The sequence below is a fragment of the Xiphophorus maculatus genome, chromosome 9 (genome assembly GCF_002775205.1).
Source record: "Xiphophorus maculatus strain JP 163 A chromosome 9, X_maculatus-5.0-male, whole genome shotgun sequence".
Lineage (NCBI taxonomy): Eukaryota > Metazoa > Chordata > Actinopteri > Cyprinodontiformes > Poeciliidae > Xiphophorus > Xiphophorus maculatus.
The window spans coordinates 10712077-10733995 of NC_036451.1; the positions used below are offsets into that span (position 1 = coordinate 10712077).

General features: G+C 37.9%; 1 protein-coding gene across 1 annotated transcript in view; it reads right to left on the reverse strand.

The window, feature by feature from the left end:
- nr5a2 (nuclear receptor subfamily 5 group A member 2) overlaps positions 1-21919 on the reverse strand; it is a 70999-nt gene that overhangs the window by 6584 nt on the left and 42496 nt on the right. The window contains exons 5-6 of the mRNA XM_014469234.2: positions 21772-21891; positions 17629-17776 (exon numbers count right to left, since the gene is read on the reverse strand). Coding sequence (XP_014324720.1) covers positions 17629-17776; positions 21772-21891 — 268 coding nt within the window. The remainder of the gene's footprint in view (positions 1-17628; positions 17777-21771; positions 21892-21919) is intronic.

Here is a 21919-nt window from a genome sequence, read left to right on the forward strand (position 1 = left end):
TCTGTTCCAACTTCTTCAAACCATCTGAACCAAAGCTGAAGCTGACTGAGTAGTGCATTTTCTTCACAAACTATCATATCTGTTGGTGTATTGAGATTTTCAAATTTTCAAGCAATTTTCAAGAATGGGAAAAGGCATGAGTTGGTCACTAAAATCAAGGACTTAAAATCTTATTATTTCTAAGTCAAAACACAAGAAAAATTTAGATTAATTAGAAATTATTAGAAGTGTTTTGTATTATTACTATTAGCACCAACAATATTTGTTGCTTTGCTCTTGAAAAAAAAAAGAAATTTTGCCTTGCCTAAATATCAAGAAAACAGTTGTTTTTTTTTATTTCAAGGTAATCATAAGTAAAAATACCATATGGGGTCATGCCAGAGCAGAAATAAAATTTGTTAAATAAGATAAAAAAAATACAGTCAAATTGTTTAAACATACATCTACAATAAATGCACATTTTTTTGCACTTACTTGTGACTGTTGAGGTGGAAGCACAGCAAAAAAAATTACTGAATGTTTCAGTCTTTATTTTAATTGCTAATTGTTGCCAGAGACTCTTTTGAAAAACGAATGAATCTGTGTTTGCATAAAAAAAGGGAACACAAACAATACTAAACTGATGTTACAAACTGCAGAAGAACACTTCAAATAATTTTCTCAGTTCCGAAATAAATTAAAAACTCACAGGTATTTTTGCTGATGAAGTCAGAAAGGATTAAAAAAAAAAACAAAGATAAAAAAAGACAACAAACAAATAAAAAAACCTTATCAATCCTTCCCAGACAGTGCCAGGATGGACTACTAAATGCGCTAAGCACTCTCTTCTCTGCCTTCAGTGCCTCTTTTCCCCCTCCTCTTCCTCTCCATCTCATCATTCAGTCACTGAGGGACTAATTATCAACTTTTTCTTTTTTTTTTTTACATAAAACAGCCACAGTTCGTCTGAGTGCCGTGTCCGAATACTCAAATGGAAACCCCGAGGTCCCATGGAATACATTGTTTTCATTTGACGGCCGATCATGCCGAAGCCACTGCACACACACACATGCCTACACCCCCACCCGCATGCACCCCTACATACCACACACCCCTTCACAGAACCTCTGAAATCTCTGCTGTGCTTTTTAATTAGACTCAATCTGCTCTTTGCTGTACATGTATGGCTCTGCATATTCTCTCACATACTTACAAAACCCTATCAATCTGCTCCAGGGACACACACACGCAAACAAATGTAAAGCATATTGTGCAGACACTCGGGGCAGGACGCCTTTTAGACTCCGATCACCAAACTGCCTCACAGAGTCGATGATCTGGTGTGTAAAAACTCATAAACTGGTGTCAAAGTTCGCATAGTTTTGCAAGCCAAAAGATACGGGGCAATGTTTATATGCTGTAAGTGGCTAAGGACGTAAAAAAAAAAACACGTCAGTCACTTACAGCATGTTTATCGGGTCAACTTCTGAGCAAAAAATCTAGTTAAGGCATATATCAGAAATAAAACAATATTTTTTCTTTATTGTGCATATTTCCATTATATTTTTTTTATCATAAAAAGGGAATTTACAAATTCTGGGGATACTGAAATGATAAAAAGACATTTAACCCTTAACAATACTTTAATTCACTTTTTTCTGTCCAGCTATGTTCCCAATAAACTCTCACTATTACCAGACTTGCCCTTTTTTACAAAATTTTCTCTTGTATGGTTAACAATCAATATATGGCAAAGTAACTCTGCAGTTTCCCACGTTATGTTTTTATTGCCCAAATCAATAAGCCATCACAGTCACATGCTGCCAGTGCACGCTCTACCTTTCAAACTTCATGGCATGCATTTTCTGTCGGCTCACAAAATAACACATAAAAGTCCTGAGTCATAAAACCCTTGTTAAATGAGGTGCTGTCAGTAAAGTTGGCCAATTAAATGTGAGTGGAAAACGAACAGGTTACTTCCCGCATTAGGATCTCAGGTCTCCCAATGGGAGAGCTCTAAACAGTGTTTATATGAGACTATCAAAGCTGAATCACTTTTTACTGCAGCGGCAGTGCTTCAAAGAGTTAGCAGTTGAACTTGTGTCCCAGCTAGAATGTCTTTATTGCACCCTACTGGGCTGTTATCGAGTCAACAGTGCCCACAACAACTTGATTCATTATTATTAATGTCATCTAGGCTCCAATCAGCAAAGGTGGTGTTGACAGAGAACTTAGTGACCTTTGACACTGAAAAACAAACCCATCCAGGGGTGACTAACTAGTTGCTTCACACCACATAGGTCAAATGTATTGCAGCATGTGTGTTGAAATAAAATGTCTATGTGTGTTAAAAAAGAAAGGAAAAGGGTAACAGGTGCATTAAGAGCAAACAAAAGCCACTAGGTCAAGGAGCAATGGCCACATGTTCAACACTACCACATAACCGGCTTATATCAGAGTTGTGTTTTACTGTCTTAATATGTAAGCTCTGGTTTGTGTTAGAAAACAAACAGTGATTTTTAAACTTCTGCATCTTCTCTGTAAATTCAGCCAGCACACAAACACACAATTCAACTTACATTAATGCTAAACTGTCAACGTCTCGTCTGCAAGTTTGAATTGTCTTTGTCTTTTAAAGGAGGTTCTGATTCCTACTAGAGTATTACTATTCCCATCTATCTGTACTAAACAGAAAACAAGTTTGCCTGCTCCCTCGAGATCTCAGTCCCACTTCTTTTCTGTGAGTCCATCAGGGGAATTCACTTAAAAAAAAAACACCTACAAATTAGTGGTAAGTGAAAAACATAATTGGAAAAATGGGGTCCAACCATGCATTATTGGGAAAATCTCTTTGAAACACTGAAGATTTACAGGATAACTCATAGCATGGTTTTCATATTAAGTGATGCAAAGAAGAGATGTATGAGTTCAAAAGAATGTGCCTGCTGTCTGCAGCATGCTGGTGCACAGGTTGGAGGTTGGTTGTGTTACACAATATTTCAATATTATTTTTCCACAGTTTTTACTTATAGGAAAAAATACAAATCACATCTAGTTGTGGTCAAATATAATATCAAACAGATCAAAAATACTGTGGTTTTATTTCTACATCTTCAATGACTTTAAAGTAAAATAAAAAAAACAACTGAAAATTAAGGTCATGGCCTTAATATATGGAGTTATCCCACTGCATGTGTGAGTACTAATCGGTTCCTTCCATAGAATGCATGTTAGGTTAAATATGTCTTTATTAAATAAAGGTTAATAATAACAACATGCAATTTAAGAATAAAACCTACCCACTGACTGTGTACTGCTGCCCTGAGAAAACTGATACCTTAGAGGGGAGGTCAGGGGTTAACAATGAAACTGTGTTGAAACTTGACAATGATTATGTTCATCCATATTTGTGGAATGATGTTAGAATGTATTCTTGACTTTTTAGATAACTTAAATACGGCCATGTTAATACCGGAGGAGTGCCTTTTTTTTATCTTAAACATTGAATGTTATTTCACTGGCGCACAGCTACATATTATAGCAACATGCCCGCAAGCCAACATAGTACCTAATGTCTACGGGCCAAATATCCAAGATTCTACCAGTGCATAATTACAAGTGGGTCCCAGCTCTTGGAAACAGGCCATTTAAGGCGACGGGTTGTTGTCAGCATGTCAGAATAAAGCATTAGGGCTCAATTTGCCCACCAACCCATCAAACCCTCTCTTTAAGCCTCTCAAGGGGCCAAAAGCCATCCGGTAATGAAAGAGAATTATGCAGCTACTGTCCAGTTGGGGATATATTAAGTCAGATTTAAAACCTTTCACCGACAACATAGCTATTGTTGTTAAGCTAAACAGGTAGCGGCTGGGTGAGTTCTGTCGCCCAAGGATGGGTCCCTGGCTTGACAGACTGGTATCGGTGGTGGTGGTAGTGAGTGGGGGGTGGAGGGGCGGAGGGCAGCAGCCGGCGAGAGACATTAAGAAGCAGAGAAATGTGCCTTAGGTCTGATAAAATAAACAAGAGGAAAGGCGCTCGGAGCAGAAAGGATCCAAGCCTCTCTCATTGCCTATGCTGACTGGGAGGTGGTAGGGATTTATTTTGAAGTGAACGGGGGAGTAAATTCACACCCTGAATTAGTTAGAGAGCTTCAACAGATGGACACAGATAGGGAGGCTGCTATCAGTGTGGATTAATATTAAAGGGATGGTTAAGTCTTCTTGACATGAAATTACATGTATTACTATCTTTTGATTATTACTCTTTCATGAGATGGTAGGAATTGTTCTGTGCTAGCGGTGCAACCATAAATAAGTTATTTTATTTGAAGTGGCCATGAATCAGTAAGTTAAAATCACCGTGTAAAAAATATGATCCAAATTATCAGTGCATGCATTTTTGACATGCTTCAGACAGGCTTGGAAGAAAAAAGAAAACAACAACAAAAAAAACTCATTGTCTCAGCATTATGAAAATCCATTTGCCAGAGGGTTACTAAGAGACTTGAATCAGCAATGAACTCACTGCTTAGCCCTCTGTGGTGCCTCCAGTTCTCCCCACCTTACTGCCCCCTGATTTAGCCCCCCTCGGAGGTGAAAACAAAATCCTCTCAAATGAGCTGGCCTCGGATGGAATGATGCACCCACAGGTCTCTGCTTCTTCCACCTCAGTAATGCTGTCTGGACAGAGCCGTCTCCGCCCAAATTCCACCCACCGACACGGCTCCGAGTGCAGCTGATGGCACCGACACTTGACTGACAGGTCCAGATCTAATGAACTACAGTCAGGATTTGATCTTGCTATTTATGCTGGAATTTGTGGAAATAATCTTTGCACTGTAGAAAAAAAACTGTTGAATTAAGAGAAATCAATAGCGCTGCCTGCGAGATGACTTTTCAGGCTCACGGTGACTTTACCTTGTAATTCATTTGTACCTGTCAGTAACAGTTCAAGCAGGCATTTTAAAATGTGAGTGTTATTGCTGACTCCATCTGTCAGATTCAGTTCTTGCATGTGAACCTCGTTTACATTCGATGCACTTTTGCAGCCGTTGGCTAATTACACCCAGGGTTTGTATGGCGGTGCTTGGGGTGTGTGAGGAGACGAGTGCCGGGGAGCGGGTTGTGAGGGGGTTGGGGCATGTCAGCCTTTCTTGTTTATGATGAAGTGACAGAAAATCATTGGGGGGTCAAGTGCCCCCCCAGCTGCCTCCCTCCACCTTCAAAACCTCCACTGCCCCGAAACTCCTTCAACAGTGCAGAAGGTGCATGGTGTGGGAAGCCTCCCCTTTAATGAGACCATTAAAGAGCCTGTGTCCCAGTCAATAGATTTCTCTCATTCTTTCTTTGACAAATTTGAATTAATAATTCAGTGCCAAGCGCCCGGGGATGTATATTTTCAGCATGAAGGACAGTTAATCCATAGCATAGGTGCTCCCCCTCCTCCTCCACCACTCAATCGCTCAGTACTTCACTTTCTCTCTTTTTACATCTGTACACCTTTTCTTTCCTTTCAGAATTGATGAAGGATGCCGTCAGGTAGTGTGCTGACTAGAGGCAGATTGTGTTACATGTTAACCACACTGTGCCATTTTTTATTGAGATATTACAAAGCAATGTAATTAATATAAAAGACACGTTTGCACATTCTTTTTTAAAGTTGGTCTCAGAACGACATATTCAGAGTTTGTGTACAGTTTCTAACATGAGGATTTTAAAACGTGGAGCTCAGGAAACTCTGGAAAAAAGAAGAATTTTAAGGATAAACTTTATTAGGATAAACTAATAAAGTTGTGTTGGTCTAGGAATTTTACCAATTTGACATTAAGAGTTTTAGGAAATTCATTACCTGTGCAAACCCCATAATGAAATCTGTCAGTTGAAAGAAAGTCAGAAGAAGTTGAATGCAATCTCGACTAAAAACCCACCTGTTTAGAGTTGTATTTGAAACATAATCAATTACGAATTTAACGATGGCATTTGACTTAATGTAATGTTTTGATTGTCGATTCTGCGTTTCATGACTTTGTGCTTATGTTTGTTATGACTTTGTGTTTGTGTGTGTGTTATGATGTAAAGCACTTTGAAATGCCTTGCTACTGAAATGTGCTATACAAATAAAATTTGATTGATTGATTGATTGATTGATTGATTGATTGATTGATTGATTGATTGATTGATTGATTGAAACTTCTCACAAGCTACATGGGACAAAACACACATGTTGGATACAGGTGCTCTGTTCAGATAAGCCCAGAAATTAAATTTGTGGCCTACATGCAAAAAGCTGGGTAGCAGACTATCCATAATGAAGAAAGATGATAGCAACATCACTCTGTGCAGAATTGGTTTCACAGTAAGGAGTAGTAGGAGATAATGTATTTTATTTTGCTCAACTACAGAATACAAAATGGTGATGCACATTTTTGTGTAGACATTGTGGTGTCCAAAATTTGGTGATGACAAAATTATAGTTTAATCAATAGAACTTTAAAACACAATTGAGACTATTTTCTTGCATACATCTTTACATGCATCTGTAACTTTGTGGCTTTTAACTGAAAATTGACAAAACATGAAGTAAGTAAATTAATTGTTTTAAAAGTCTGTGATTTTATAATTTCGGAAGATTGTAATGACACTGAAGACTCTATTAAAAGTCTGCTGAGTTTGTTGCTGATGTGCTATACCAAAACCACTCAGCGCTGTGTGAATTTATAGTTCCGGTTCTTAGAGTTGCCGGCAGCAGCATTTCAGCATTCGTGCCAGGTGGCACCAGAGAACAACACAATGTTCTAAATCTGCTTCTAACACAGCACGAGTTGACATGACGAATGTCTGGGATTAGCCAGCAATATACTTTTATGTCCCACAGCATAACGCTGAGATATCTGTGTTTGCTCGGTGAGTTTGTGTAAGAATAATGTTGGAATGTTTTATTTAATGCCTTTGTTTACTTTTCCCTTATAAATCAATGAATTTATCAAGGGGAGACGCTGAAGCTTTTCTGTGTAACTTGTGTGGTTATAATATAATCCAAGACAAGAAAGAGACAAGAAAAAAAGAGCTGTGGAAACACAAAGGGGAAGCAGACTCACAGGTGGGTGTGGAGAGAAAGAGAGCAGGAACAAGAGACAGCAACTGTTGGATCATCTGTGCTTCAAAACATTTAATCACTGTCTCTGGTTACGCACACACACACTCGTTGCCTCAAAGCTCTGCTGTTTTTTGCTCTGCCAGAAGTATCTTGTAACCACATTGTCTAAAAGCACACACACACCCCCACCCCCAACCCTTCACGCACACAGAAGCTCAAAGAGCAAAGGTTGTTTAATCTTATAGCAGCCACCTGACCACCGGATAGCTTGCCATAGTTTGAGCACATGCCTTTGCTCTATACATAATCACACAGGGACACAATGACTGACAATTCACATGCCAGGCAGTTCTGTCATGCCACAGAGCTCCATTTGTAATATTAGAACTGTAGGTGAATGTGAAGGATTATTTTTACTTCTACAGTCCACTCAGCGCTTTTCTTAAGAAACAGCTCAAACACCTAATGTCAAAATCTGTTGTCTTTTTACACAGTCATCAATTTATTTAATTCATTTATCAGTCATTATAACTCTGCAAGACTTTTATATTTTGTATTTACATACATGACTGCAATAAGTAAAACAATGATACATCATAAGTAAGAGCAGCCATAAGTGTATTTTCATGAAGATAAAATGACAGTTTCAGGAATTATAGTTAAGCTTCTATAGGAATACTCTGACTGGGAACCCTTTGAACCTCTTACAACTACAGAAATGTTTGCATAAGTATATGAAAGGCCTGTGATATCTTTAACGAGAGCTTTGTAAAATGTTTGAAGAAAGTTTCTGTTTGGAGGTTATATAAAGAGTCAATATCTGCAGTACACAATCTCTTTGTGTTTTCTTTTAGTATAAATTCAGATTTGTTAGTTGCAGACGATGAAGCTAAGTGCTTGTCTACAAGACGCGTAGACTTAAGTATTCCTCTACAACCATTCTCATTTTTAAAATAGTATGGCAACGAATGTGACTGTAGTTTTACAAACCCATGTACACATTTTTTAAATTTTATTTTATTTTACACAAAATGTGATGGCTATTTACACAGAAAAAAGCGACTGGAGGCAGTGTGTCACCGGTTATCTTCCTGTGTAAAACATGAACTGAGAAAAAAAAAATCACATATAAAGTCTTTCTGATCAGATTAGCCTGAGAGAGAAGAAAGTATAAAATTCAACAAAAAAAAACCATTCAATGAAGCAGCTGTAAAATTTTTGCTTTAGTTTGCATTACTTTAATTTCTATGACCTAAAACCCTTTACATGTTCTGCTCTTGGTACATGTACAAACTAAGATTATTTGTGGTGAAAAACTTCCTGCCTCCATTTTCAGTGTAAATAATCATTGGCTTCTGTAACCACCCAGTACAAATATGACAACAGTTGAAATGTTTGTAAAAAAAAAAAAAAGGACTGGTATTAACCTATATGAGCTTTTTGAGATTGTTTTTTTTTAAATGCGATCTTAAGAGATGGGGTCATTTCAACCTCATGGATATTTTACTTTGTGCACTGATCCCACTTCAGCGCTTTCTGACCTTGACACTTGCCGTGTTCCTCCTGTGCTAAGACCGCAGGCGGGTTCAAAAAGTCAACTTTGGTCTGGGCTCTTTAAGCTGCTTACAAAGTTAACAAAACAACAGGTCTCATAAAATATATGATTGCATTACTGACAGTCGATTAAATTGATTAGGAATGGACTACATGATTGTTATTACAAAAATGATACTCATGAGAAACCCCGTCCAACTATACACTTTTTAGCAGGGCTCTGATTTATGCACAATTTGTTCTCCAATCCTGTTTTTGTTGACTAATGTGAGCCTGTTTTCCACAGGGCTCCAGAATGCTCAAGCCTGTCCTCCCTATTGCAAACAGACTCCCTCAGTCTTTAATTGGAGAGGAGTTGCAGCGCTGCGAGCACAGTGCTGGGACCCGAGCTGTGGCCACTGAGAATGCAGCAGCATTAGCATTGCAGCGGATGTACCTGTACATAATGATAACCTCAAGCTCTGCCCACTGGGAACATACCCAGTTCGAGCACACACACAAAACCAGAAAAAAAAAAAAAAAAACACTAATGCCCATCAGTCCTTACTCCTTTTCCCCCCATCCACCCTTACACACAGCGTCACGTGAAAAAGCAAGTGCATTGAGGCCCCACAGGTGGGCAGTCCAATGATCAGAGGAGGGAGAGGAGGAGAAATCAGTTGCCACCATTCGGCTGAAAAGTGTGTGTGATGAACTTGAGTTCCATTGATTGGGACGGAGAGCACAGAACCAGCAGCTGTTTGTCCCAGAAGGATTGCCATACTGCTGCACAGTAGCCACTCATAAATGTTTTACAGGCCTGAGCCCCTCTAGATCCACCCTTCCTGAGTAACAGTTACAGCACTCAAATCCAGGTTGATGGTTGTGATAGACAAATGTCTGTCTAGTTGTTGTGGCTCAGAAGATTGATAGTTTTTTATGTATTGTACTGAACAGGTCTGTTTCTGCATCTGGAAGCTAAAAATGTCCAAACCTTTTTTAGATTTTATTTAAAAAATTCTAATTCTCCACAACGAACACATTCTCAACTTCACATCTCGGTTCAGAGACAGGGATTCAAGGATGCTCTAATTTGTTTGCCATTCTATACCTTCCTATAATATACCCTTAAGCTCTAAGACCCTCAACTGCCCCCTGAAAAGTCCTCATATGCTATGGATATGATGGATGTTACTACAGAAAACACCTGATGTACCAGACAGACTGCTAAGTACCAAGCAGTGGGAGGTCCTCCATGTTATGCAGCTGGTAATAAAAGTTGAACATTGATTTTCTGTAGCAGCTTGTAACTGTTAATGTTGAGACATCAATAGCCCAAGCAAAGCGCAGGTGCCTTAATAGGAGGCTGAGAATGTGGAGGTCGTGAGCAGAGGCTGACTCTAAATCACAGAATCTATCCTCACCAATCGATAAGACAGTAACTGCAAGTGTCCCTCTGCTTTCCTAATGTTTTATAATAAACTGACAGCCTGTAATAAGACCAAGGGAGAGCGAGAATGTGTAGAGAGGAGGAGGGTGGGATGGAGGGGAACATTTTCTCCACAGCCTTAGTGCTTTAAATCACTTGACTTGGGAGTATTGGAGTGGAGCAGAGGAGGAAGGCAAAGGAAGGAGTTAACAGCATAAAAAAAAAAAAAACTTTTACAAGAGCATTTGTATACTTGTACTCGCTAGTGGTAGAGTTAATGGCAGCATTGATAAAAGTGGGACAGGAGTTTAGGGGATTTGTCCTGTATTGCTTTATCAGAGCTTTTAGTTAAAGTGGACAAAATTCTCCTGCTATCATGCAGTGGTCAAGGCATCATTAAGTAACTGGTTACCAGGATTGCTGCGATTGCAATTCTGAATTTATTTGGGTTTTTTTCTTTTACTTTTAGTTTCTTCTTTCTGAGCAAGTACATTATGAAACATACACTTGGTACACTTAGGCATACATTCCCTGATGTAGCAAAGCACCCTTTCTTTCTTTTACAAATGTGAGCCCATGTTGAAAAGTGAAAGAGGTTATCAAATGTCTGAAATGCATATTTCTTTTTGTGTTATAAACCTTTTCTGAGGAAAAAAAAAGTTTCTTAGTCATCTTATTAGCTGCTTTGATATAAATGCACCCATCAGCTTTAGAAATAACTTGGCTTGAAATGAGCCATTTGTGAATGTCACTGCATTACGAAGAAGCTTATTTCAAGGACAGTATGGGAATACTTTCAGACAGTTCTAAAGTTATCAGGAAGCCATAAGCAAGATGGCAGAAGCATCAACCTCAGTACAGAGGTCTAGCTGATCCAATTACAGGCTATGCCATATTATTTTCATAAGGTGAAAATATACTTGAATAAGGTGAAAAGAAGCAAAGCATGTTGAGAATCTGGTAAATGTTGACATCCATTCGAAGAATTGATAGTAAGAGGGACAGTATAAGGTGTGAAGCCGTGATCCTCAAAATGCCTTCCACCACCATAACTCACAGCAACTGCTACTTAATGACAGCCTGCAGTATTGCCACGTAGTATTGGCAAGTTGGAGACCCAAAGCTTTTATAGCTTGATAAAGTCTGAAAGCTTTTTAGAAAGCCTCATTAAATAGAATTCCCTACAAAGTGGCAGGATGCACGTAAAGATTACTGCTCAGAATGTTAGCTTTTTTTAGGTAAATTTGGCAGACAGACCAATAAATTAGATTACTTTCTTTAGGGCAGGCTTCTTCCCTCTTCGAAACAGATGGAAAAAAAAAGAAAGAAAAGTTACCACACTCACGTCCGATTAACTTGATTTGGCTGCAGTAGGATGTGATTTTACCAGCTTTTATTGATTTTAACTTATTTGTTTATTTTAATTGTTGCTACATCTGAAATTATGTCTAGAGTAAACAAATGAAGTGAGAAAGAGTTGTATGTGTTGACTGACTCTGAACATAATCTAATAAACAGCTAGAATGGATTTCCGTCATCGCTAATTTTATTTCAACGATGAACACTTGCTGGGCCATAGCAGACAGACGTAAAGGTAACAATTTGACCTTCCACCATTTCTGGCAGAAATGGTTGGCCAATAAAAAGTAACATAAAATGCATGAAAATAAAATGCATATAGTGTCATTCAGAAGGTAATGAGCACATTTCTATATATTGCAGAGCAAGAAAAACTACAAATAAAAGGATGAAACAAATAAATCTAAATCTAAATTTCCATTGGCTTTCAAAGGAAATGAGAAGTTTCAAGTAACTTCTCAATTTGCTGGATAATTTTACATCTTTTGAGGTCCCATCAAAGCTAGAGTCTTTGCTCTCATTGCTTTTGAATTAGGAGGCCATTCTGTTATGCACTAATCCATGGATTTAGGATCCCTGTGTATGCCATAGCTCCTTCTGCTGTTGCTTTCTTTTGCATGCTATTACATATGTCTGTGGCAGTTAAGAAACCTACCGGTGCATTAATTTAGAGCTTAAACAACTTAGAGAGAGAAGATGTGAAATTCATAATATGAATTTGTTTAGCTAATGTAAAGAATTAGTCAAATAACTGTTGCATTTTAGGCATTAAGCCTAAAATGCAAAATCTTACCAAATTACTTCAACCAGTAAAGGATGCATGTAGTGTTCCTCAGAAGGTTGTATTAAGTTTATTAAGATTAAGTTTAAAAGGTTGTATTGAACTTTTGGGGTTTGTACAAATCCTAATTGTCCAGGGAAGCACAGGTTCGTAGATTACATTTCCACATTTCCCTCATACTGAAAGCAAAGTTTTAAAAAAGGCAGCCCCATAACACATCCTAGATGAAAAATCAGTTGCGGATAGACACATTATTTATTCCTGCAACATAAAGCACTCACTGTAAATACAATAAACAATCAAATGTAAATCTTTAAAGCAACCTTGAAAACTTATGTGTTTTTATTTTCTCTTTTTGGTAGGGTTACCATTAATTTGTCTATTTGTTTTGCAGCCAGTGCCTTTACTTACACTGAAGGTTAAACTCTGTTGTTTATGTTATTATAGTTGTTTTTTATAGTAAGCATATGGCTTACTGATTCCTATTGTTTACCTCTGAGGGAAGAGGGAAAAAAAATACAAATCCTCTTACAAGTCACAATATTTCATTAGCGTGTTGATGAGGATCAAGGTGGCCATTCCAGCAGAAAGTTTGGCCACAAGAGGGAATAAAAAAAATATATTTTATGCTCCCAGATTCTTATTAAGCCGTAAAGGGTTAAAACTTGTTTAAATGCAGCTTGAATTCCACATCATTTGGCTCCTAATTTAGTTTAAAAAAGAAAAAAAGTATTGAAAAACCACTCCCTCATGATGTAGCTGATCAATCCTCAGCTACATCGTAAATGATTCAGTTGCTTTCTGGAAATAAATATTTGTAAGACTAATTTGTGCTGTATGTGTAAAATCGTGTGTTTATCTCTATTTGTGTGTATGGAAGTGCATGCCTTCTACAGCCAAGGATCAGGACATTGATTGTGAAGAGCCTCAGTTCTTGCTTTAATTAGGCTGTACCTGCCTGGGAATTACATGCTTTGTGTTTCTCTCTTTCTCACTGTGTGGGGAATCAGCAATTATAAAAAAGAAAGGAGGAAAAGAGTGTGTTTTCATCAAGGTTAATTCATCTGTTGTGTTTTTGTTGTCAGCAGATTTGTGTCTGACCTTGCAATGCCAAAAGACCCCTAATTATGTAAATGAGAAATGTGTCATAATGTGAGGTTGGATATGTTTTGAGCTGATTTTAATATAAAACTCAGGCAAAAACGGAAGATAGACAGATTAAAGCAACCTAAACCTGTTTGAGACACAGGTTTGTTTCATCTGAAATCTAATTTTAAGTCAAGTACTCCTGATTACTATTGGAGGCTTTTTAAGGCTGAGATGGGTGAAGGAGTTGGTTCAAAAGCAGAAAAAAAGATTAATTGAAGGTTAAGATGAATGAGAAATAGTGAATGTGGATCTTGTGATAGACCCTTGATCGATAATAGTGTAAAAAGATGGATTTGGACAGAAAGGGCAGAACAATGAGATGAGACAATGCAAAGGGTTGGATGAATGTAGAAGGATGGAGGTCAGGAGGTAGGGGATTGATGAGTGAGCTTCTCTAACCTCAGAGACCAACTAATCACTTGGCAGGAAGCTAATGGAGGTTCACTCTTAAATCATTGTTGTTGGTTTTTTTTTATGAATGGGGTTTATTTCCTGATGATATTCATTTAAAAGAACCATCACACCCTGATATTTTGCTTTTGTCTTTAATGTAAAAGGTTAGAAATTGAGAATTGATATTTTGTCGAATGTGTCAGAAATTGTATCAATTTTGCTATTTTACGTCCAGTGGACAGAAACATATTTCTCTGAAAAACCTTTCTGACTGAATGGCATTACTAGAGGGCTCGTTAAGTTATGCAGTTAGATGGCATCTTAATCAGAACATCATCTTAAGTGTAAAATTGTTCAGGTTTTGGTTATCATTAAGAGAGAAATAGACTTTTTTGTATGTTTGTGACTTCAAATGTTAAGAAAATTAAGCAAAAATAATTTGACTGAAATTGGCTAATTAATTTTGGTTTGAAAAGAACAAAAAAATTTAGGCAGTTCTATATGCCTGTGCCATTAGACTGGACCCCCAATTTCTCTATTTAAATAACCCCAAGGAAATGCTCAATTGTTAGAAATTTTAAAAGTCACAACTTCATAAAACCTACAACAGAAATAAAAAGAAATATCAAAGACCAATGAAAATGTTCACTCTGTTCTCACATTTATTATTCCTGATAAAGAATAACTTTAAGTCTATTTATTCCCAGTAGTGCTCTCTCCACTGGGACAATTTACCTCCCCATTCAGCTCTGGCAGGTCCTCTGGCTCTGCTCTGGGCTGACGAGGCCTGGTAGCACCTGTCTGAATCAATTACATGTGACGGGGTCTGACCCACTAAGCTGGGTTAAATGGTCGCTGGCTGAACATGCTCTGACGTCTGTCACAACATCTGCTTAATGAAAATTCACCAGACACACATTTGTGTAGTTTTTTTCTTGGTAAAGGATGATCAATAATTGCTATTTTTCCTCCAACATTTGAAGCAGCAAAAAAGTTGTCTTCAAAGCGGAAAAGCAATCATCTTTAATCCACTCTCCTTAATCTGAATTCAAGCTTGTGACCTCTTCTTCACCTCGTGATGTTTTATCATCTGGCATCTTGTCAGTCTCTGTTTAAGGCCTTTGAGAACTTTAAAGGAAATCAAAGACCCATTAACAGCGTCCTGACACTGAAGGAGTTGCAGTGATCCGTCACTGAACTCTGACCTGGGCAGACCTCAAACTCTAAATTGTTTGTTTCTCATTGTCCAAGACATACAGTACAATCATCGCTCTCTCTACTATAAACACTTAGGAGATCAATGATCACAGTGATCATTTCCTCCTTGACAGAGGTTAAGAACCTTCACTCAAGATGTTGAAGGAGTGAAAGAGAACAACAAGAGATAGAATAAGTCTAACTCTGAAAACAAACACGCACAGATCATGACAAGTGTCTCTCCTCAGGTGGGTTGACATCTATATCTCTGTCTTCATCGACTTCTTGCTTAACTAAAAGATCCTCTGCTAGTGGGAAAGTGACTGATTGTTCACACACACAAAGTGAGAGAGAGTAAAGGGGGGGGCTGTCAATAGAGGAGACAGCCAGTCAGAAAAATCAAGGCAGAAGACAAACGGCAGAAATGAGATGTAAAGTAAAAAAGGCACAGGGGAAGGCAGAAAAATACAGAATAAATCACTGTACTTCCAAGATTCACAGGGGAAATGATCAGCTATAACATTCAATATTATACACCCACAATTCAATTAAATGATTTTACAAAACCACTTATTGATGTTATTTGTAGATAGCCTTTAAGAGTTATGCATTTAGTGCATAACTCTTTAGTGTTTTTAACTAAATATCTGTGTACACTACATTTCATTGTGATGTCACATACTCAAACATCTATGCATGTACTTTTTATGTTATAGTCCACTACAGCTGAACTCAGGCATCAGATCTTCTGATTTTCATCTTGAAAATGTAGCTTGATTCTAGTTGAAAAGATTAAGCTCAAGCTCAAACTTTTCTTCTATTTCAGAATTATTGATATGTTTTTTTATATTGTATTTTCTTGTGTTGCAGGTCCTCGATACCTTGCAACATGAGTTCAGACATGAGTTCTTTTTTTAAGATATTTGATTCTATGGGTCTAGAAGTAATCAGACTTGGTGTGGCTGGTCAAAATTAATTCAGCTTTGCTAAAAAGAATATTCTATTATAAAGGTGAGGCAGTAGTTGGGCAGAAAAACATATTCTCACATTTTGAAAAAGTTTAAAATCCAAAATCTAAATTTTCTTCAAGAATAATAAGAAAAATAAAATCTGCATTTTATGAAAAAAGCCACATTGCAATCATATATTTATTAGTTGCATCTGATTGATATTAGAGGGGCAGTCAAGTAGAAACATCTGATCTTTCACTTGTCTCCCAGAAAACCAGTCCTCTCACAGAAGAATTTATGTAAATCTTACATCAGCTGTAAATTATATTATTTACATAAACCTTAATCTCCCATGGTTTAGTTTGCTCACATTGTATCATTTCCTCCATCCCACTAATGTCTCCTCCCCTTATTACACTGATCCCCTCAGCTGGCTCTACATTGCCTATATCAGTCTTCTTTTGCGGGAGGCCTGAGAACAGGCACTGCCGGGGGCAATACACATCCCTCAGGTGGGCCTTTCATTATTGATGATTCCTCTGCCAAATTATTTAGACCCTGTGCCCGAGCAAACACCCAGCCCTACAAAAAAACAAAACAAAAAGAAAAAAAAACAAAACAAACATGCTCACACACAGACATACATACACTGAAATCCCTCTGCAGGTATCCCTACTCCTTCCCCTTTCTATACAAATTCAGCTAACAGATGCATTAATTCTGGCTGATTGATATGTATATCTGCTTATTAGTACATTGTTTATTTTATTTTATTTTTTGCAATGATTTGCAATGAAAACATTTTCATAGTTATGCCTGATCTCAGCTGTCAGAGGAGTCAGCAGCTTTGGTATAAGTAAATATATCTATAGGTGCACATATACCCACACATGAACACCCCAACATATTTACCTCCTCTTTGTCCCTTAACTCAATAAGGTACTTAACCTCCTCCAAATCTCTTGTGCTGGTCGTCCTTCTAACCTTAACTCTCTCCCACCTGTCCCAGAATACAGAATACATTGCACATGGATCCTTATATCAATTCCCAGTATCCTCTCTTTTCCTATTCCATTTTCTCCCGTCTCTTTCCTTCTCACACCTCCCTTCAACCTTTCCCCTCTCCAACTTCCTCTTTTTCCTTTCCAAAATTCCAAAGTTTACACTCCTCCCTCTGCCCAAAGAAACACACACACACGCACCCCCCGACAAACATGTATTTATAATGATCTGCAAGAAAGGAGAGTGAAAATGGTCCTTTTACCCAGTAGCACCACTGCACATCAAACACGATCATGAAGAGCATTTTGCGTTGTAGTTAGTTGAGTAGTAGTTTCCTCAACATTGCTTGTTTCAGCCTCTATTCCCTTGATACTGTCCATCATGGTTTATGTCTTACCAAACTCAGCTTTTCTCAGGTTAAACTGCTTGAATTGTACAGGAGATGACATGTACCTCTGGTTTTTAAATGTGATTTTTACATTTTATTACCACTGATGGGTGTATCACTCCTATAATTTCCATGCCATGACCGTCTTTATATGATTCAATAAATTTCCAAACAGCTGAATTTCTGTTTTCTCCAAGTCAGTGAACAGTGTAGGAGATTTCTTTCAGAGCAACTGACCAGCAGTTTGCATTATCAGGTGGGGGAGAGGCAGGACGTCGTTACTCTATACCCCTGGTCACGCTTTCTATGGCATCTCTTTGAAAAGATTAACTCACCGATCAACACAGCTAAAATACACTTTTCAGAAACTCACCGAGACTGAACAGAACCAAGAACTTGAGGCAAACAAACTCCCTTTGGTCCAGCTGTAGGGAGCGTAGTTTGGCTACCAGCTCTTGAGCATGGCTCAGCAGATTGTTGAGCGTCGCACCCGCCTGTGAAGCAATTACTGCATAATCAACCTGGAAAAAGCAGGAAGGGAGACAGAAAGATGCTAAGACATCTGCAACACAGAAACGACATTCCCATAAAAAATACAATGGCAATAAATTCCAAACATTTATTGATTAAACATGCAGATTTAAAGACTAATGACTTTGCTCAATACCATTTAATGAAGGCAGTGCAATTTCTGTCAGTTTGTTAGAAACTGGAGGCATTTTTTAAAATAAAAACAGTAGGTTTTTTCAAACAAGTATTGTTAGAAAAGCATTAATAGTCAGATGTGGACATTTTCTAGCTTTGATTGTGAAACATGACAAGAACAATATATATTTGAATTTACATATTACATCAAAGGCATTCACTCAAACGGGCATAAACAAACACTTCTCTTCAGGTGCACTTCAGATCTGCAGGCGCAGCACATTTTTTCTGGGAGGGCAGGTCCTTAGCTGCCACTCACAGTAAGCAGGACCGTATTAAATTTTTATATTTATTGACGATTCATTACCATAATTGACTGTGCAGAGGTTTCCAGGGGAAGGTAGATGTTGGCGTGCGCAGTTCCTAATGCTCAGAGAGGAAGAGAGTCCCTGCGAGCACGCATTTGCAATTAAAACCAGCCTCAGGGTCTGGAGTTTTATTTATTGTGTAAATAAGATGATTCGTATCCTTTCTCGCCACAAATTTTTTTTGGTCTCGCCTGATGAGTCGAAGCAAAGCAAACACTGACACGAGGAATTAATCCCCTTTGACTTCTTCATGCTCTCACTTGGCCATACTCTTTGTCCCAACTGCTTTGTCCCTCCCTCTTCCCTTCTTACTACCTACCAGTACATAAAGAGTTATGACTGTGGGGAGCAGACACTGCCTGCCCCCATCCAAGGTGTCAATCAATTTACATAAAATCAACTGTGCATGAAATAAGTTCATTGAAAGATTGGACTGTTGATGGCGGTGGATTGGGTTATTACCTCCTCGCCTTAGTAAAAGGGGTGAGGAAAAAGCTATAATGTCACTATAGCCGACTTAGCACTAACTCTGACTTTGGTGACCTGTGTATCAATCAGGGAATCAATCAATATTTGTTTATTGTGCCTGGTGGGGCGAGGTACACTGTTTAATATTTTAACTCAAAATGCTATTTTTAGGGACTACTGGTTTCGAGTAAAAATGTAAAGAAACAAAGGATTTTACTGATGATTTTTTTTTTTTTTGTATGTGTTTCTTTGGTCATTTGAATTTCTTGTAGCCCAACATAAGAGTGTGTGCCATCAAAATGTCAGGACCTATAATGAAATCAGCTGCCAAGCTTTCGAGGCCTCGCTTAATCATTGCAGTCTTTCTCATCTGATCTTTGTACACATTTATGCAAGTTATACTGCATGTTTGATCCTCCTGACAGGATGAAGAACAAGCACTCATGGCCATATCTTTCTGATGTTGGTGACAAGGCAACACACGGCTGTATAGAATCAGAGAAAATGTGAGAAAAGAAAGGAATTAGCAAGCAGGGAACATGCAGCAAAAGAGCAAGACAGACACCATTTGACAGCTTGTAACTGTTAATTTGCTGCTTCAATTGGTTTCTTTTCAACTGTAGGAGTTGAACTTGTAGAAAAGCAAAGCAAAGTGGCAGCTTGTTTCAAAGCAAAAATGAGAGACACCTGTACCAACAACAGAACAATCTTTATGAAGATATTACATGTGTTATGTGATTTTATGCCTTTTTCACCCACTTAAAAAATTATGCGCACATATCACATATAAAGTTCTATGTACTTTATTTATGATATCTAAACTTAAAGATAGCTTTGTGTATTTAATTACTCATAAAGCTTTAATGTGTCCTATTCGTGAACTTATAGCGATTCATCAAAATTATTCATTTTGCTGAATTTATCTCTTGACTTCTACTTAACTGTTGTAACACAATTAAATGTTTTGATCCAAACAATTCGGTGCAGCACTGGATGGTTTTCTGTAAGGATGACCTTGTATCTAGTTCTATCCATCCTCCCATTAACTCTGGATAGCTTCCCTATCTCCACAGATGAAAAGCATTCTCACACCATGATTTTATCACCACCATTTTTCACTTTAGGGATGAAGCGGTCCTTGTGATGTGTACGCTTGGTAGTATAGTAGTTTTGAAGAATGTATTGAACAGGATACTCTGTGAGATATTCAAACCTTAAAATACTGCTTTATGACCTAGCCTTGATTTAGACTTCTCTACAACTTTATCCCCGGTCTGTGTTGTGTGTTTTATTGTCGTATTGATGCTGTCTATTCACTTATATTCTCTAACTAACCTCTGAGGCCTTCATGTAACCACTGAATTAATTTGCAGACTAAATTACTTACACGATTACAGTGCACTCTATTCACTAATTAGGTGATGTCTGCATGCAATTGGTTCCCTTACTAATTATACATATTTGACACCAGGTAAAAAGATGACTAAACAGACTTTATAGATATTTATTATTTTTTTCCCTCAACAATACTGTCATTACTTTAGTCTTCCGAATCTTAATCCCTAACCTTCCAAGCTGCTGAAAAGTAAAACTATAGAAAAGCAGTGACTTTGACATATCACCTCCCACTAATTCATGTCTCAAAAACCTTCACAGTAGCATTTCACAAACTAAATATGGCAAACATACTGCTTTGGTCAAAATGAGCCTTCTTTGTGCTGGCGTGTTTGTGTAGCCTTTGCTTGAGGTGATGCCGCTACTGTGGTCTAAACATCCCTGGTATTATCGTTGTGCTGTCACCCCTGGCCAGGCAGAGAATAATAGGAGATAATGAACTGTTTCAGAGCCTCATACACATCCACACACACACTGATGCACAGCCACATGAATACATTTACACACACTCCTCAACACCAGCTGTTCATTAACCACAGTATGCAAACGAAAGCGCTGACCTGCGCCTCCCCAGACTATCAGCCCCTCCTTTCACTTCTCCTCCTCCACAAACCACCTTGTCCGCTTCGCCTCATCATGTCCTGTCCCATCGCTGCACAACTCTGCTTCTTCTGCCTCTTTTTACTGACATTTCATACCTTCTCCAAATGTTCTCCGTTTGATATTTTCTTTATTTTCCTGTCCCACAACCCTTCTTTAATTTTGTCACGTTTCTCTCATTTTCATCTCACCTTTCTTTAGGAAACAGCTCACTTGTCTTGGATCTATAGTTTAATCTCAAACTAGTGCCACAAACAATATCTCACCCTTATATTTGTGCTACTTATTTACCAGAGGTGAGCAGGTCTACACCAGTTCTGAAAAACAACATGACCTTGTCTTCATTCAGAACAGCGGAATCAAGCATGTGCATTTAGAGCACATGCACTTTCCCAAAATTTATGCCAGCATCTGTTGTTGTAAAGGATTGTGATGGAAGGCAGTGTTTTTGGAGAACAAGAAAATCTATAATTTATAACGTCTCATCTTATTCAGAGGCATATTCACAATGGGTTTTTTTTTCATAGTTTTGCTTGGGTACCTTTTTTTCCTATTTTGAGTTTGACTTTTTTTAACTAGATTAGGGGGAAAGCAGAATAATAAGGGGAGATTCCTTTGGGTTTATGTATTTGTAGAGTTTTTATTTATTTACTTATATTGTTTATTCATACATTTTCTTTTTTCAGTGTGTGTATAAATTCAAATTAGCAGAGGGAACCAATGCAGACTATATTCCTCAAATATAGCAGGAAAACAAAATAAGTCATTGCTTTTCCATATATTTCCTTACATTTTCCACAGCTGGAATCTTAATACAATGAGTAAAATTGATTGATCCAAGAAGATTAGACATTAATTGGGATTTAATTAGATTAAATTGAAGTTCTAGCTTTTTTGGGGTGGCAAAATCAACAAACATTACAGAAATACATGTTCAGGGGTGATTCCAAGCTTCATATGATATTTTTTCTGGATTTTAAGGGAAAACTGAACAGTGTAGGTCATTAGAAGTTGCCAAATGAGGAAATTGACTAACTTACCTGCTGGCCTGTGACCAACAGGATTGAGCCCTCCTTTGCATGTACCACTTGACGGAAAACATGGTCGAGGATGAGGAGTTCACTCCAGCAGTTCTGCAGCAGCTTCATCTGGTCATCCACCTGGTTAAAGATACCCAAAACAAAAAAA